Below are 18,619 nucleotides of genomic sequence, written 5' to 3'. Positions count from 1 at the left end.
TGAAGGGTGAAGGGCTTTGTGATTGCAGAAGGCGAGGCCCCTGCACCATGGCAGTGTCACTCTAGGAAGAACAAGCAGGCTGCAGTTCCTGAGAGTGAGGGGCCGCCAAGGCCCGCCCCTGCCACCCCCTCTTGCAGCTGCAAACAGAACTGTTTCTTCCCCAGTGACATCAGTCTGGGAGAAATTTAAAATTTAAAACGGGCAGCCCCATTATTTCCTTTCCTTGGTGAGCAGCCTCCTCTCCAAGCTTGCCTGCCCCAGTCCCTTGGCAGCCCAGCCAGAGGCAGCCCTGGGGCAGCCCCTCTGCTTTAGCTTCCTGACTCCAGCCCCTTGGCTGGCCAGCAGAGGCTCTGTCCTCACCCCCTTCCAGTGAGCAGCCCTGGGCACCCTCCAAGCCCCACCTCCACTGCCCCTAAAGAGGTGGAAGAAGGGAGGAATGAATCAGCCCTGGAACACACAGACCAGGAGCTGCGTGCCCTCAGGTAGGAGCTGGCCCTCTCTGAATCTTTCTCTCCTGTCTTAAAAGTCAGAGAATCCCAACACCCAGCATTCGGACAGATGAGTTTTTATTGATCTTCTGAACGCAGAGCTCTGGCTAAAGAGGGAGGATGCAGAGGAGACCCAGGGGGTCAGATACTGGTCCTGAAGCTCAGGTTAACGTGTCAGGTGCCTGGAACAGGGTAGCGCCCAGAGGAGGGACTTTGTAAGTGGTTAGGATCCCCATTTGTGACGTGAGGAAACGGACACTCAGCAAGGTGAGTGATCTGACTGTGGTCACACCGCGAAACTACAGGTCCCCCACTCCCCCTGCACACGCGTGCACCGGGGTCTCTGCTGGCGGTGCGTGCCGATGCGGAGCGGCTCCTGCAGGGGTACCGCCCCCATCCAACCCTGAGTTCAAGCCTCACTGGGGCAGAAGGACAGGAGGGTGGCCGCCCCGCCCCGGGCCTCCAGTGCGCCCCAAACTCCAGCACCCCGCACTGGGCACCCACCCTCCCGGCCCGAGGGGCCACCGCCTCTCCAGCCGCCCGAGCCCCGGTCCCTGCGCGTACCTGCGGCTTGTCGCGCGGCCGGTCCTCAAGTTGGGAAGCGCCGCCCATGGTCTTCCACCGGTCGTTGACCATCTTCCGGCAGGGCCGGCGGGGGCGCCGGGCGAGGGGCGCCGCTGCGGAGCGCAAAGGCGGCGAGGTGGGCACGGGCGCGGGGTGCGCTCTGCTAGCCCGGTCCCCGCCTCGGTGCGAGAGAGCGGGCGTGTGCGGGGGTGTGTGCGCGCCGGGGTGTGCGGGCGTGTGCGTGCGAGAGCAGGAGCGGGAGCGCGAGAGCCGCCTGCCCGCCGTCCGCCGCTCGCGCCGCGCGCCTCCCCGCTCCCGCTCCCGCGCTCCCCGCGTGCTCCTCTTACTCCTCCCGTATCCCTCCTCCCTCCTCAATCTCCGCGTCTTTTTTGTCTCGGACTCTCTTTGCCTTTTATTGCTCCCCTTGGCCTCCCCCCGACACACGCGCACATGCACACGCACACCCGCAGACTTCCACAGTTAACTCCACCTCCGGAAAGGCCGAGCTAAACCGACCCAATACCACCGGGGCCGGCCGGAGGGCGGCAAACAGACGCTGGCTCCCGAAGGGGCCCGAGCGTCTCGGCGGCGCCTCTGCACAAACTTCCTCCGCGGTCCAACTCGCACCAACTCGCCGTGCGCGGGGGGCGCGGCGCCGGGCGAGCCCCGTGGGTGCCCCCGCCGGCCCGTGGGGCGTATCTGGGGAACGGCGCCGCCCTCCTCCCGGTTCGCTCCGGGCCCAGGGCGCTGGGCTTTCCCCGAGACCAAAGCCGGGCAGGGGCTGGGGCTAGAGAGAGCGCGTCCCTTGCGGTCTCCGGGATTTCGGTCCGGGCCCGGGGAAACGTGCGCCCAGTCCTGGAGCTCCTGGGAACCGCCCCTCCTGGTCCTGGGGGCGCTCCGGCCCGCGTCCGCAGACACTTGCCCTGGCGCTCACAGGAAGACAGCGCCCGGACGCCTCCCTGCTCCGGCGGGCCGCAGGCGGAACGGGGGTCCCTCCCTGCCGCCACTGCAGCCGCGGACGCGCGGAGGAGCCGCTCCGCGATCTGCCCGCGCTCCCCAGGAGCTCCCCGCGCAGTCTCAGCCCCCGCCTCCTCTTCCGCCAGGAGAGGAGAGATTTGTCCCAGGAGGGGGCTTCTTAGTCGCCCCTTCCCACCAGCAGCACTTTTTAAAGCATTTAATCCGGCCTTCAGAGGTAATTGGCAAAGTCCTTAATCTGCGCCAGGAACTAGCAGCTACTGTGGCTCCCGACCGAGGCGCCCACGCGGCCCGACGCCGAGCTCCCAGCGGGCCGAAACCCTCCCGGCCCGCCACGCCACGCCCCTTTCTGCGGCCCCCACCTTCTTCTGGTCCCCCAGCTCCAGACAGACACCCCCGTTCCCCGCCCTCGCTTCTCCCCAGAGCTGTCTTCCGGCTCCCAGGGCGCCTTGGCCCGCCGCGCTGTTCCCTGGCACAGGCTCTGTCTCTCCCCCACTGGCTGCCAGTCTGTCTACCCATCTCCGTCCTTCTCCGGATCCCTCTGCGCGTCCAGCGAGGCAGGCCGGCTAGGGGTGGGGGCAGCGCCCAGCCTGGGCAGGGACGCTCCTTGGTCCCCACAACTGAGCTGAGGATCTCGTGCTCCCTTCCATCTGAGGAGACAGCCACCCACCAGAAGCTGGGTTCACAACCCGCCGCTTGTCTGTAGCCTCCTTTTCCTCTCAGGCCTGCGGCGGCCTCACCTGCTGCCCACTAGGCGGCTGCCCGGGGAGCAGGAGTGGGAACCCGCTGGGAGACTCAGGGTGGAGTCTCCCCTGGCTCTTCCTGGCTAGCACCTATTCCCCGGGAATTCTTTCCTATTGATGAGGGGTGGGGGGAAGCAGCAGGTGACCTAGAGGGGGCCGTGGCTTTGTGGCCTGGGGCAAGCCACTGTACCTCTCAGCCCTAAGTACACCAAGGGGCTAACAGCCCCCTCCTCAGGGGGGCTCTGCCCTTGTAGGATTCTGAGAGACGCACCTGAGGAGGGTAAGGGCTCAAACTTCCCTGCTGTGACCTTGGGCAGATTTCCTGTCCTCCTCAAGCCTCAGTTCCTCATGAACAAGAAATCTCCTCTTGGTGGGCAGTTGTGAGGTTTGCAGGCTGCTGGGCAGTGCCTGGAAGGAAGCAGGCATGTGGTGAGGGCTGCACCTCTGTGACTCCACAGTTTGGAGACAGGATCTAAACTCCTCCGGAAGTGTCTGTGCGCAGACAGAGGTCGCCCTGGGGAGGCCCTGAACTGAGAATCTGAAGCTGGGTGCCAGGGGCCTATGGAGTAGATCCTAGGGGTGTGCTCTGGGCAGTTGAGGAAGGCACCCGGGGATGGAGAGGTGTGCACTGGTTGGTGAAGGCATGTGAGGGCAGCTTCGTCACATCTGGATGCTGGGGAAAAGGCTGCAGAAGCAAAGGCAGAGAGCAGAAGTGACCACAGCATACCTGGGCAGGTGCAAACCAGAGACTGCTCTGGCCCAGCGGCTCCCAGGCCTGCAGAAGGGGGTTAGACAGGTGAGCGAGGGCCACCTAGTGGCTCCTCCTGGCAGCGTTTGCTGTGAGTCACCTCCCCTGCTCAGCAGTAGTTTCTTCAACTTCCCAGCCTGGGGAGTGCCCTAAGTTTGTCTTTGGGGGTGGGGCCTATTCCATCACCTCCTCTGATGATACCTCTGCTCAGCACCCTGGAGAAGGGGTCAGCCGTGGTGCAGGTCTGGCATGAGCCCCCAGGTGGCGGCTCAGCACTTTGCATTCTGGGCTCACCTAATGCCCTTGGGGCGTTGTCCTAGGAGAAGAGAGGGCTGCCATTGGCCCCTCAGGTCTAGTGCCAAACCTTCACCCTAATATTTGTGACATAGAGACAGCAGCTGACTGTACAGAGCAGTCTCCACACCCTCTGATTTCCCTTTGACAAGGCTGATGGCCACTGAGCACAAAGGCTGACTAGATGTGCTCAGCAGACTGGCCAGGGCAGGACCAGAGTTTTCTTTTCTTTTTTTTTTTTTTTGTAGAGACAGAGTCTCACTTTATGGCCCTCGGTAGAGTGCCGTGGCATCACACAGTTCACAGCAACCTCCAACTCCTGGGCTTAAGCGATTCTCTTGCCTCAGCCTCCCGAGCAGCTGGGACTACAGGCGCCCGCCACAATGCCCAGCTATTTTTTGGTTGCAGTTCAGCCAGGGCCGGGTTTGAACCCGCCACCCTCGGTATATGGGGCCGGCGCCTTACCAACTGAGCCACAGGCGCCGCCCAGGACCAGAGTTTCTACCCATCCTCAGACTGGACGTTCTGTCAGAGAGCAGGGAGGACATCAGGGGTTCCAGAACCCAGGACCTACAGACCCCAGGCCACTTGGTACCTGTGGTCACTCCCTGTATATCCACTCACCCTCCTCTCTCCGGCTCGCCAATTCTGCGGGTTCCTACTTTGCCCTTCTAAGGCTCCCTGGTATGATGGCCCCACTGATGGACGACTCCTGTCTGGGATTGAACCAGGAAATACCAATCACAGGTCGTCAGATGGACCAAGGCAGCTGCCTTTGGTTGTTGCCCACCATGGTCCAATGGGGGGCATGGCTGCTGGGTCCAAATGCAGGGCACCTCCCTTAGTGAAGAGCAGGTGTCAGGCAGGCTGTGGGGCACGCCCACACTGGAAGTGTGGAAAGGAAGAAAACCAACAAGGACAAAGAAGAGAGGCAAGGATTGAGGGTGACCACGTGCAGGGCACCAGCCCCTGACCCGCTGCTACACAGAGCCCAGTGCCAGGCACTGCACACCTTCCCAGCCACCCTAATAAGTGGGAGCTATTGTTCCCATTTTGCAGATGAAGAAACGGACTCAGAAAGGTAAGTTTTTTAACTTGTATAATTGTGCCATTAATTAAAAGATGTAGAGGGCCGGGTGTGGTGGCTCATGCCTGTAATTCTAGCACTCTGGGAGACCGAGATAAGTGGATTGCTTGAGTTCAGCCCTCTGGGAGGCCGAGATAGGTGGATTGCTTGAGTTCGAGTTCAAGACCAGCCTGAATAAGAATGAGACCACATCTCTAAAACTAGCCGGGTGTTGTGGCAGGTGCCTATAGTCCCAGCTGCTTGGGAGGCTGAAGCAAGAGGGCCTAAGAGTTTGAGGTTGCTGTGAGCTATGATGACACCATGGCACTCTATCCAGGGCAGCAAAGTGAGACACACGTCTTAAAATAAGTAAATAAATAAATAAATAAATAGATGTAATTACTACTGATTATAATATCATTTCCCACGTGCTGGATATAGTTCATTAGCAATACCACCTTACTTCATGTAATCTTCATGAAATACCCAAGACCTATGGGTGTTATTAATATCCCCATTTTGTAGATGAGGCAATAGATGCCCAGAGAAGTTAAGGAGCTTGACACAGCAATCAAGGGGGCCAGAACTGGAACCCCAGGCAGCACACTGCCAGAGCCCGCCTGGTTCTCAGATGCCTTGGTGCATCGTGGTCTGCCAGGGCTGGGCCTAAGACGCCCCTCGAGCACTGCTGAGCTGGCAGGCAGCAGAGACTCCGTGCACGTGGCCTGAATAGCGAATGTGTGCATCTCTTGAGGCCTGAGGGATTGGATGGCCAGGGGGTCGGGACCTCTGGCCCTCATCTACCCAGCCTCTGCCCTACTCTGCCAGGGGCACTCAGCTCTCACCATAAAGCTGTTTCAACTTAACTCTGACAGTCACATTTATCATTAAAAATAAATGTATCTTGGCTTCCCGTGGCATGGAAAGCTACTGTGCAGTGATTCAATGGGCTTGTCACCCCTCACGGTTAGGCACGGGGAGCTGAACAACTGGATGGTCTCCAGCGCCAGCTCCTCATTTTCTGCAGCTGGAGCCAGAAATGTACAGTGGGCTGACATTTAATTTAGAATCCAACATACCTTGACATAAACCCATAATACAAAGGCAGGGGCGGGGGTGGGGGCTGCCAAGCCTGGCGGGGGCTGAGGGAGTCCAAGTGACAGGGTGGATTTTTCCTTTTTTTTTTTTTTTTTATTTTGCTTTATCAACACTGAGTGGTGATGACAGACGAGAGGCTATGATCAAAGGCAAGAATTAGCAGGGAGGCAGTGTGTGTGTGTGTGTGTGAGAGTCGGGAGCCTTTGTGTTGACGTGTGGTGCTGGGCCGTAGGTCTATGCCCAGAGCCCACTGGAACACCATGTGTGGCATCTTGTAGAGGGCTGTCAGATGTAACCAGAGGACCACACGCCGAGTCCAGGCTGTCACGGCTAAGGCTGGAACCCAGAGCAGGACACAGGGTTGCTACAGGCGAGTTCGGCACCCACCTGGTCTGTGTGTCCCAGCCCTTCCCACAAGTCCCCCAATGTAGTCCTCAATCAATATGCAGCAGGAAAGGGGAGATGCTATTTTAAATGGAGTTTCTCATAGGGAGAAAACTGGCTTTTCCTCTGGCAGAAGGTATTGATGGGCTATATGGGCATGAACATTGGAAGCTCCAGGCTGTCCTGGGAGGAGAGAGCAGAACCAGGAGGGGCACAGGAATGCCAGCAAGAAACCCACGGCTGCAGTGGAGAGGGGGGAAGAGATGGGGAGGGGATCCAGGCAGGGGCGTCCGGGAGAAGGCCGGACTGCACGGTAAGTCCAGACGCACAAGGCGATGTTCACTCTCGCACTGAAACCGGTTTTCAGTGTTGGGCTGCAGCGTCCTGTCTGCTCTCTCCCCCTCTTTGCTCCAAAGTCTGTCCTGCTCAACAGCCTTGAGTTCATGTCGGTTTGGGGAAGTGAAAAAAGGGAGCTCTGCCCTCCCACCAAAGTCAGGGAAGGGCAGAACCAATGGGCCAGCTACAGGACGGGAGGGCAGGGATCCTATAAAGGTCCAGAATTCAGACCAAGCAGGAAATCCAACCAGGAGTCGAGAAAGGAGCCCATGAGCTTGAGTCACTCTCCTCTGCCTTTTAGAGGTCCATTCTAAACCCACAGCTGCAGAATTTGGAGACCTTTGGGCAGCAAACACTTGGATTTCAAATGTCAAATGAGAGGAACTGGGAGTAGAAACGGGAATTCTTTTTTTTTTGCAGTTTTTTTTTTTTTTTTTTTTTGGCGGAGCTGGGTTTGAACCTGCCATCTCTGGTATATGGGGCCGGCACCCTACTCCTTTGAGCAACAAGCGCCGCCCAGAAACGGAAATTCTTATTCTGACATCTGAATGCAGTCTGTGACCATATCCCAACCCACAGGTGGCCAAACTTTCAAAAATGGCATCTTTTCTCATCCTTCTTTAATATTCCATATACTATGATTTCACAGTCTAAAGTCCCCTGGGTGTTAATCCTGTCAGTTATTTCTTCCAACTCTCACCTATGGTGGCTTGTTTCCTCACCTGTTTTGTAATTTTGGATTGTGAATTTGTCAGAGGTTTATCTGTGGGAATCCAGTGTGTCCTGGGCTGAGAGTTTGCTCCTCCCTAGAGGGTGCGCCTCAGGTCCGTTAGGCACCTGAAGACACTTCAAACACGGGACCACTTTAAGTTCTCATCTTGCAAGTAGAATAAATTCAAGTCCAAAATATTCATGAGAACAGGCCTGTCACTATTAATTTACAGAAGAACTTTTTTCCTTGTCATCTTCCTTTTTACCCTGCAGAGGAATTTTCCAGAGCCTGCCTGTCCACTGAGGTTGTGGCCCTCTGGCTCCAGCCCCAGCTCCATTCAGGTTTCCTGCTGTTCTTTCCGGCCTGGCACCTGATTCCTCTCATTTTGGGGGAGTTTGACCATACATTTAAAAGGATGTTTGCCAGGTTGTAGCCAAACTTTTATTATGGGTGTCTAGTCTACCATATTGTTGAAAACAAAAGTCCCTTCTTCTCAAATGCTTATTCTTCTTGTCTTTTTTCTTTTTCCCTAACTTAAAGTCAAATTTACATGGAGTGAAATGGAAAGATCTGATGATACAGTTGGGAAGTTTTGAGCACCATGCCAATCAGATATAGGACATTTCTGTCTCCCTAGAAAATTTCCTGTGTCCCTTCCCAGGCATCTCCCAGCCCCCAGCAGTAACCACTGTTCTGACTTCCATCACGATAGCTTAGTCCTGCCTGATCTTAAACTTTGTGTGAACGGCATCCCATGGTGCCTGCTCTTTCAGGTCTGGCTTCTATCACTCCTTGTCAGACTGTGTGGTGCGTCCATGATGTGTGTGTGTCGGCTGCTCGCTCCTTCCCATTGCCCATAGTATTTCATCCATGGCTCTGTCATAATTTCTTTAACCACTTTCCTGCTGCGAACATCTGCCTGTTGCTAACTGAGGCTGCTGAGGATAGCACGGCTGTGAGCATTTGCACACATGCCCTGGATGCAGACACATGCTCATTCTTTGGGCGTATTCTTAGGAGTGGAATGACAGGAGCCCAGAGTGGGAAACAGCCAAAGTGCTTTCTAGCGTGGCTGTACTGTTGGACACCCTCCAACTAGCAGTGTGAGGGTGTGCAGGTACTTGATTTTATTCCAGCATCCCTTTAAATACTGTGTTGTGTCTGCCCTGAGCTCACCTGAGTCTGTTTGCTCACTCAGTCATTCCACAAACCTTCACCCAGCACTTCCTCTGTAGGCCCAGCCTACCCTGCCTTGCCCTAACTCGGTCTGGGATTTTGGGGTCGGGGGACATTGGGATTGGGGTTCCAGATGTCCTATATCTCATATCCCAGGTCTCACTCAGAAACCCCCTGCCAGGAGAGGCAGGCGCTGGGCAGACAGGCCTTGGTTAACACCCCCTCTACTGCGTTGGGGTAGGACAACCTCCTGTATCTCCATGGGGATTTGACTGCTCCTGGCAGGGCCTGTGGTTCCCAGGAATCCAGGACCCCTTCTCTGGAGACCTACCTGAAAGCCCCTGACCATCTGAGCACCCAGGGAGAGCGCTCACTCTCTCGCCCCTTACCTTGCCTCCCACATCAATCCACCGACAGGTGAGCGTGGTGGTGTGGGGTTTAGTCAACAACAAGACCCATTCGACTGGTGAAATGTGCTCTCAGGGGGCCACCGCACAGAGTGGTTAGGAGGAGGCTGCTGAGGAGGTGGCATTTGAAGGACAAGGAGAAGCCCACCCCAGGAGGCTCTGAGGGAGAGCTGTGTGGGCAGATGGAGTGGCGCAAAGGCCCTGCGGCAGGGGCAGGAGCAGGATTGGTGTATGTTGAGCCCTGACAGAGGCCTGTGGTTGAAGCTCAGTGACAGGTGTGGCGAGATGAGGCTGGAGAGGGAAGAAGGATGCAGGATACAGGCAGGGGGTAGAAAGTTACTGGAAGATTGTAGGCAGGGCATGCCATGATTTGACAGATGTTTTGCAAGTTCTTTCTGGCCACTGTGTAGAGGATGGGCTCCCAGGGGACCAGGGTGGGGAGCAGGGATCAGGAAGGAGGTTGGGGCAGCTACCCTGGCAAGAGGCAGAGGCAGTTCAGACTGAGGTGTTAGCAGTAGATACAGAGAGAAGTGTTCAGAGGCAGGACAAGTTTTGGAGGCAAAGCCAGTAGTTCAACTGATGGATCAGAAGTGGGAAGGAGGGAGAAAGCTGAGATTCAGGGCCAAATGCAGGCGGATAGTGACACCACCTACAGAGCTGGGGAAACCCCGAGGAGGAACAGGGCTGCCATCGGAGTTCTGTCCTGGCTGTGTTACGTTTGAGATGCCTGGAGGAGTGTGGAGTGGGCCCTGGATACACGAGTCTGGAGCTGAGAGGAGGGATGCAGGCTGGAGTGAGCAACTCTGACCATGGGACTCAGTCCCTTGGAGTTTTCTAAGAGGGCGGGGCAGTGGGGGGCTCTGGGTTAGATGCAACTGTTGCTCCTAATTCTTTTTCCCTTTTCTTTTTTTTTTGAGACAGAATCTCACTTGTCACCCTCAGTAGAGTGCTGTGGCGTCACAGCTCACAGCAACATCAAATTCTTGGGAGCAAGCAAGTCTCTTGTCTCAGCCTCCCAGGTAGCTGGGACTACAGGCCCAGCCACACAGGGCTACAGGCCCCCGCCACAATGCCCTACTTTTTTTTGTTTTTTGGAGACGAGGTCTTGCTCTAGCTCAGGCCCATCTCAAATCTGTGAGCTCAGGCAATCCACCCACCTGGGCCTCCCAGAGTGGCTAGGATTACAGGCGTGAGCCACTGTGCCTGGCCTTCTTTTTTCCTATTAGAGAATACGACCACTTCCATGCCCTTTGCCTGCTGGGGCACAGCCTCTACTGTGCCTCTAGTGACTTTGGGGTTGGCCGTGGGACTTGCTTTGGCTGATGGGGTGTGGGCAGAAGCACAGGGTGGTGTTCTGAGTGCAGATTATTATAACAGGCACCTTTGTAGGCTTCCCTCAAAGCTGTAGAAGAACATTCCCGGAAGCCATTGGTCCCAGAAAACTGAGTGACGTGTGGCACGCACGGGTCTGAACCCAGCAAAGCCAAGAGTGAGAAAAATAAGCCACTGAGTGCTGGAAGTGGTTGTTACACAGCACGCTGCAGCCAAAGCCGACTGACACACAGCAGGGTGAGGGCCTCTCCTCCCTCCCAGGGCATGGGGAGGAGATGAGGCTGTGCGCTGGAGGGCTTGACACAGGATCTGGCACACAGCACGTGCTCACCAGACATTAATTAGTATTACCGCTGTGCTACTGACCATGAACCTCACACAGAGACACTCCTATGCACTTTTTCTCTTGCTGGCCCCTGCCATGTGTTTCTGCTTCCATCTGTGTTTCTTTTTTAAATTTCACAATTTTTTTCCCAATCATAAAAATCACCTATTGTCATTACCCGGAGACAAGCTGGTTACCGTTTCAGCTGCTCCTTCTAGTCTGTGTTCTTGGTAATGACCGGGTGCTCCCTGGGAATCTGTACCAGGGGGTAACGTGGACAGAGGGAAGGGGCTTCACGGTGCTTTTGTGGACAGGCACTGGGGTTTGGACGGGAAAAATAGCAGCAGCGTTTATTCACACTCACCAAGTGCTGGCACACCTCAAGATGTCGGATCCCTGTCCACATACGCCCTCTGCATTCAGCCTTCCAGAATGTGCCAAGACCACCCAATGCACCCTCTCCCCACAAGGACAGTCCTTGGCCAGTGACAGATGGAAGTTGGAAGAGTTAGAGGATCAATACCCCAGCTCCCTCGCCCTTTGGGAGGGGCACTTTCCTCATGTTTCTCGGAGTCCCAAGTGCCCAGCACTGCACTCTGACGCTCCCTGAATCCAGTTACGGTCACCTTCCTTCAGCCTGTCTCACTCTCCACCCCTTCCTAAGCTTCCTCAGTCACCACCAAATAAACCACTGGTATTGGCCAGGCTCAGTGGCTCACGCCTGTAATCCTAGCACTCTGGGAAGCCAAAGGGGGTGGATTGCTTGAGCTCACAAGTTCCAGGCCAGCCTGAGCCAAAGCGAGTTCCCGTCTCTACTAAAACTAGAAAAAATGAGGCAAGAGGATTGCTTGAGCCCTAGAGTTGGAAGTTCTGTAAGCTATGATAACACGGCACTCTACCCAGGAGGATAGCTTGAGACGGACTCAAAAATAAACAAACAAAAAAACCCACTGGCATGACATCTCTGCTTCTGATGAAAGCTTCCAGTTTGCAGGGTGTGGGCCTCTCCCCATCCTTCTCACAAGCAACAACAAATTCTAATCTAATTCATGGTTTTGTATCACCTTCTGATGCTATGTCCCAGACATGGACCAAGGTAGGTGAGACTGCCTATGGCCCAGTGACCAGGTCTTGCCCTCGACCCAGAGAAGGGCCTCAGGCTAAAGCGGAGATGGCCATTTCTGGAGCACATTAGACTTTGCCTATACGGTATACTCCATTGCATCATATGAGTGTGAGAATTTCCCTATGTTCTTAAAGTACACCTCTTGAGGGTGGAGCGAATTATAAGAGGGACTGTACCTAAAAACACAAACATTATAACCTATTTCCTGGTAACCTCAAATTAACCTGAATTTAAAAAAAAAAAAAAATGCAAATACAGTGGCTCAGGACTGTATTCCCAGTGCGATGGGAGGATTACTTTGAACCCAGGACTTTGAGACCAGCCTGGGCAACAGCGCAAGACCCCGTCTTTACAAAAAATGTATAAAAAATTAACCAGGCATATTGGCATCTGAAGTACTAGCTACTCAGGAGACTGAGATGGGAGGATCACTTGAGCCCAGGAGTTGGAGGCTGCAGTGACCTGTGATTATGTCACTGTACTCCAGCATTGGTGACAGAGTGAGACCATGTCTCAAAATAAAAAAGCTCTCACTTTTAAACTTAAGCCTTTTGAATGATGGTATTAGCTAATATGTACAGAAGATGTTTTATGTCCCAGGAGCTGAGCTTATCATGCTGTGTACTAACTCAGCCAGTCCTCACAGTAACCCAGCCAAGTCCTGTGATTATTCCCATTCACAGATGAGGAAACTGAGGCACAAAGAAGCCACACAAGTCATTTGACTCCAGAGTGGGAGAGGGAGGGACTGGGTGTTTGCAAACCTTTATTTTTGGATATTTATTTCTATTGTAAACAATGGAAATAAATGACCAGAAATGTAGCTGTTGTAAACAACGCACAGCAAATAGCCTTGCCCTCACTCAGATGGGCCTTGCTAATTATTTCCTTAGGGTAGATTCCCAGGCAGAGAATTGCAGAGGTGAAGGGCAGCTCTGTCTTTAAGGCTCCCACCCATTGCCCTGCTCTGGGTGTGCTCCCGTCTCCTGCTTCTCTCCCACACTGCCGTAAGCCAAGCTGATAGGAAGTGTGAGGCTTTGGTCCCTGCCCTTCCTGCCTGCCCGATGTAGAAGTGACCTCCATCCCAAAGCTGGGTCCTGCCTTGTATCCCAGCAGGGAGGGACTTGATGAAAGGGTCTTGGTTGACCACGGCACATAGTAGGGGCTTGGTTGTGATTGAAGGAATTAATAAGTGAATGATGGAGCCACTTCTGTGAAGCAGCCTCTCCACTCTGGAGCCCCTGGGGGGGCGGCCCCCCACCTCAGAGGGCAGCGCCTTGCTGCTGGACAGCAGAAGGGAAAGTGGGACACAGACTCTGACCCCTCAGCCTGTCAAAATCCGTTTGATTCTGATAGATGCTGTCCTTGCCAGTGTCTGGTTGGAATGCCTTCCAGCTTGGGTTTTCCCATCTGACAGGGCCTTCCCTGGAGAGAACTACGGTAGGCAGCCATGCTAACCTCCACCCACATGGGGTCACCCCTTGCTCTGACACTAGAATCCTTGCCCTCTGCTCATCTGGTCCCTTCCTATGCCCCTCTGTGTAGGGGCATAGGAACACAAGGCCCAGCAACAGCCATCTTGTCTCCCTGGGGCATGACTCTGTGAGGCCCCCAGCCTCTGGCTCTCCCTCTAGACCCAGGGCTTGCCATGTCCCCTTGGCCTGAGCTTAGGGGTGTCAGACTCCTCCAAGGAGTGCACTGCTAGAACAAGCCCACCTGCCAGCCTGCATGCCCCTCACAGCCAGCCCTGCTGAGTTGTGTGTTACAGACAGCCCTGCCCTGGCTCCCACCCCGTGTCCGGCAGTGACTACAGCAGACTGTCACTCTCCTCAAGGGCAAGGCAAGGGGGGGGATGTGAGAGCTGGCCGGGGGCTGTGCAGAGGCAGCCCAGAGCCTCCTGGATGCTCCCAGCTCATGGCTCCAGCTCCGTTCTGCCCGGAGCTCCGTGTCTGAGCTGTTGGCTTGGAGCAGACAGCCATGCTAATCCTGTCCTGGGCTGGTGGCCGCCCCCGCTGGGGAGGGGAAAGCCAACGTCCAGAAACCTGGTTTGAAGTCCCTGTTAGCTGGGGAGGGTGACCGCGGTGGCACGGGGAGATTATCCACACACAGCTAGTCCCCGGTGGCCGACCCTGGCGCCCTGAAAGAAGGCAGCCAGCTATTATGGAGATTCATGGGAAGGGGACAGCCAGAGAAGGCTAATCAAGCTGTCCTGATTGTAATTGTCCGAAGGTGCTGGCCTCTCTCGTAAACATGCCTGCTGCGGCCCTGCCTCTGCAGCCTCGGCAGGACTTCTCCCTGCTGGGACCGTGCTGGGTAATGTTCTTTCAACATAACTCTATTTAAATTCACATTTCCATCATCCCCCAGAGGAGCCGGCGAGAGAGAGCTGAGCTGCGTGGTATAAGCCGGGAAAGGATTAGATGGGGTGGGTGTTATTTTTTTTTTCCTTTTATTTTCCCTTAGTGATGGAGATGGGGTTGTGGGGGGTGGGCTATTCTTGAATCCTGAAATATTGGAACTGGGAGGGCTGCTCGAGGCCATTCAGCTCCACCCTCTTGCTGTCCAGATGGGAAACTGAGGCCCACGGGGTCCTCGGCATGCCCCCTTCCCACACTCCTTCCCCTTCTTGACCCTGGAGCAGAACAGATGTCAAGCTGAGGGTGGGGAAGGGAGGCTTTGGAGGCCTGAGCCCATCTTTGTCCCCGGCTACTTGGCAGTTGGCACTACTTTCCTCCAAGCTGGTGTCAGATCGGCTGAAGCACCCAGAGACCCAGCCCCTTCTCTGCTGCCCTGTCATGAGTCACCTTTCCTCAGAGCACAGCAGGGCCCTGTGTCCTCTTTGGGAGGTCCCCAGGGACTGGCAAAGGCCATGGCCTCCCAGGAGGAGAAGTGGGTGGGTGAGAGGGCAGTTGGATCTTGTAGCAGGAGCTCAGCTCTCTGGGGAGGCCAAGGCCTGGGTCCAGGGCAGGGTGAGGACGGCAGTGTGGCCTTGGCTGAGCCTCCCAGGCAGGTGTGGACCCCTGTCATCTGGGGTTGGGCCTGGACAGCACAGGAGCCTCAGGCAGTGGGCAGTGGACAGGAGGCAGCAGAGAAGAGGCAGTTGCAGCATTGGGATGAAACTCCTAGCTTTTTAAGTGCCAGAAATGTTCAAAAAAGCGTCTGGTTTTGTTTTTTAAAAATTTCTCTCATTATCAACCACTTGGGTGTTGTTGAGGGGGCTATAGCGTGGCCCAGCTGTACCCCCTGCTAGGGTGTCTTGCCACCACAGTGACAGCAGGGTGGGTGGTCCTCTCTTCTATCCAGCAGCCAGACAAAGGCCTATGATGCCTATGACCTTGGACAAGTGATTTTACTTCTCTGAGCCTCAATTTCTTCATCTATAAATAAGGATGATAATAATAAAGCAATTAGGCAAACTTCTTTGGTAACCATGAAGCTGAAATGAGATGAGGCACCTCAGCTCCATAGCACAGGGCTCAGCACCTAGCAATGGCTCATTACTACCATCCCTTCCACTGCCACCACCACCATCACTACCATTACCACCACCATCACCATCACCACCATCACCTCCACTACCACTACCATAACTTCCACTATCACTAGTACCACCACCACCACCACTATCACCTCCACTACCATTACCATCACCACGACCACCATCACCACCACCCTCGCCTCCACTACCATCACCAGTACCACCATCACTTCCACCACCATTACCACCACCACCTTCACCTCCCCACGACCATCACCAGCACCAGCACCACCAACCTCCACCACCACCACTACCACCACCATCATCTCCACTACCATTACCATCACCACGACCACCATCACTTACACCATCATCACCACCACCATCACTACCACTACCATAACTTCCACCATCACCACTATCACTAGTACCACCACCACCACAATCACCACCATCACCACCATCACAACAACCACCACCACCATCTACTTCCACTTCCACCACCTTCACCTCCTCACGACCATCACTAGCACCAGCACCACCATCACCTCCACTACCATCACCATCACTTCCACCACCACCACTACCACCACTATCACCTCCACCACCACCACCTCCACTACCATCACCACCATCACCACTACCACCACCATCACTACCACTACCATAGCTTCTATCACCACTATCACTAGTACCACCACCACCACAATCACCACCACAACCACCACCCTCACCTCCACTACCATCACCAGTACCACCACCATTACCACCACCATCTTCACCTCCCCATGACCATCACCATCACGGGCACCATCATCATGTCCACCACAACCACCATTACCACCACCACAATCACTATCACTACCATCATCACCACCATCACTTCAATCACCACTACCATTACCACCATCATCACCACCAGCACATCATTTCCACCTGACACCGCTCTACCCATAGATCATGAGATATTCCCCAAGGCCTGGGCTGAATCTGAGGTAGCCCTTGAGCAGTGCCAAGGAGTGAAAACTCCCTGCCCTCTTAGTGGCCCCAGCATTAATTCTCTACCAGAGTTGAAAGCTGCCTGCATCAAGTGGGGCCTGATTATGAAGCAGGTGCCTATTTTTGGCTTAGATTTTCTGCTGGCTGCTCCCACCTGCCACTCTGTCCCTGATACTTCCCCATCAATTATCAACATCAGAAGCAAAGGGCTCACAAAGGAGCTGGATCAACTAAACTGTGGGCAGCTCCAGCCCCAATGGTGCCCATGGGGTCCCAGGCAGGCAGGGACCACCTGGTGGGACCCAAGAGAAATGGGCTGAGACTGGGGACTGCTGGATCTGGTTGTCTAAGAACATGGATCCTTCCCTAGGAGATGGGCACCCCTTGGGGTCCAAGAGGGAGACTGGGTCTAGGGATGATGACAGTGAATGGGAGGTAAAGTAGGAGTTGACTGCATCCAATTCTGGAAGTTTCCATGTAGAGTTCCATCTAGTCCTGAACAACTCAAGTCTAAACTGCCCAGACCAAGGGAGCCCGTGACCTCAATGTGGCTCATCTGACTTTCTCTGGGCCCACTCTGTCTCTGCTGGGAAGTAGAGTCAGTTCTCCCCATAGGCCCAAGGGAAGGATAATTGAGAACCAGGGCCAGTAGGTCATCTTTGCCCTCCTGCCTGGAGCCAGCACCTGGACAGCTGCTCAGGAGCAGGGCACTAAGGAAGGGAGGAGAGCTCTGGCAGTTCCATGTGCAGTGACTGTGCCTCAGTAGAGGTGGCCCTACCCAGGGCCTAGGACAAGTTTCCTCTTAGCCTTTGATGGTTGGAGTGGAGGGGAGGGCCTTTGAACTCTCCCCCTGAGAAGACAGCATCTTGCCCGTGCTAGACGGGGGGAGGGGCAGGTGGTCTAAGGCCAGGATGGGCTCTGCTGCCCACGTGGTGGGTACCCGTGGACCTGATTCATACCTGTCCCCTCTGACGCTGAGTGGGAATCTCTAGAATCTTTAAACCACAGAATCTCAGAACCAGAGAATCTTGGAATCATGAAATCACAAGCCTCCCAGGATGTTTGGTAGAATGTTTTTTTAAAAAAAGAGAGATAACAAATGGCAAAGGAATTAGAAAATGCTTCCCAAATGTGAGGCCAGCTGATTCCTTTATACCGTCTTGGAGGGTGGGTGTGGGTTGTCGGGTAGGGGGCGGAAACTTGAAGGGGGCTGGAGAGACTTCAGGAGGCTGCCAGGACACCTGCTTCTTCTCCAGTGAGAACCCAGAGATGTGAATTGTTACTCCACTTGTCGCCAAGCTCCCCTCCACCCTCCTCTGCCTTCTGCAGTTCCGTCCCTGGGCTGGGTCCCCACTAGCCTAGGGCTCTGCTGTGACCAGGAAGAGACACCCGTTCCCCCTACACTTTCCCCATCTGTCAAATGAGGTGTCTGGATTCGATTTTAGCTGCAATACTCTGTTAGACAGTTCTCCAGCAGAACCCCAGACAAACATCGGAGTTGTTCTGGGCTGTGGGTGGTTTTTGAGGATCACCCAGTCCCCTCCCGCAACCCTCCTGCCTTCAGCCCCCTGCAGAGTCGCTCCACAAGACCTGAGATTTCAGGGCACATCTTTAAATCCCCAACCCAGATGGATGCTCTCTAGATGCAACCTCCCAAACTTCTGCACATCAGAGAAGCATCAATTCTAATACAATGGATTGGCCTGGGCTCCCCGCCAGCCCAGTGAGCGATTCCGCCTGTGTCTCGACAGCTGAGCCACGGCCCAGACATAAGTGGCAGGAGGCAGCTAGGGTGATGGGACATGTGCCTGCTCAGAGGAAGGGGCTCTTCTGAGGGCCACTTGGGGTTACACAGTGCTGTTTCAGGGATACAGGGGACCAGAGCCTGACTCAAAGTAGGTATACTATCAAGAGCAATTGGAAAGCCTGGCGCAGTGGCTCGTGCCTGAAATCCAAGCACTCTGGGGGGCCAAGTCGGGAGGCTTGCTTAAGACCAGGAAGTTGAGACCAGCTCTACCAAAAATACAAAAATTAGCTGGCCTGGTGGTGGTACACCTGTAGTCCCAGCTACTCCAGAGACTGAGGCAGGGCATTGCTTGAGCCTGGAGTTTGAGGGTGCAGTGATCTATGCTGATTCCACTGCATGCTAGCCTGGGTGACAGAGTGAGACCTAGTCAAAAAAAAAAAAAGAAAAAGAAAGAAAGAAAAGAAAAGGCAATTGGATAAATGGCACCCCAGGGAAGTGGGCAATCTCGTGGGTCTCTGCCTGGACCCAGGCACCTGTGTGGTGCAGGGAGTGCTGTGGTGGGGAGGTGATACTGGCATCCCTGGGCTCTGCAGTGTCAGCCAGGCTTACATCTGGGCTGAA

At 55.0% G+C, this 18,619-nt stretch overlaps 1 protein-coding gene across 1 annotated transcript in view; it reads right to left on the bottom strand.

Annotated features, from left to right (window-relative positions):
• FIBCD1 (fibrinogen C domain containing 1) overlaps positions 1-1,362 on the bottom strand; it is a 30,843-nt gene extending 29,481 nt beyond the window's left edge. The window contains exon 1 of the mRNA XM_053561744.1: positions 1,053-1,362. Within this exon, the coding sequence (XP_053417719.1) occupies positions 1,053-1,124 (72 nt within the window). The 5' untranslated portion in view covers positions 1,125-1,362. The remainder of the gene's footprint in view (positions 1-1,052) is intronic.
• Between the last annotated feature and the right edge of the window lie 17,257 nt (positions 1,363-18,619).

Source organism: Nycticebus coucang, chromosome 2 (assembly GCF_027406575.1).
Source record: "Nycticebus coucang isolate mNycCou1 chromosome 2, mNycCou1.pri, whole genome shotgun sequence".
Taxonomy (NCBI): domain Eukaryota; kingdom Metazoa; phylum Chordata; class Mammalia; order Primates; family Lorisidae; genus Nycticebus; species Nycticebus coucang.
The sequence above is the reverse complement of the archived record's forward strand: the minus strand, read 5'-3'. Positions and strand labels throughout refer to the sequence as shown.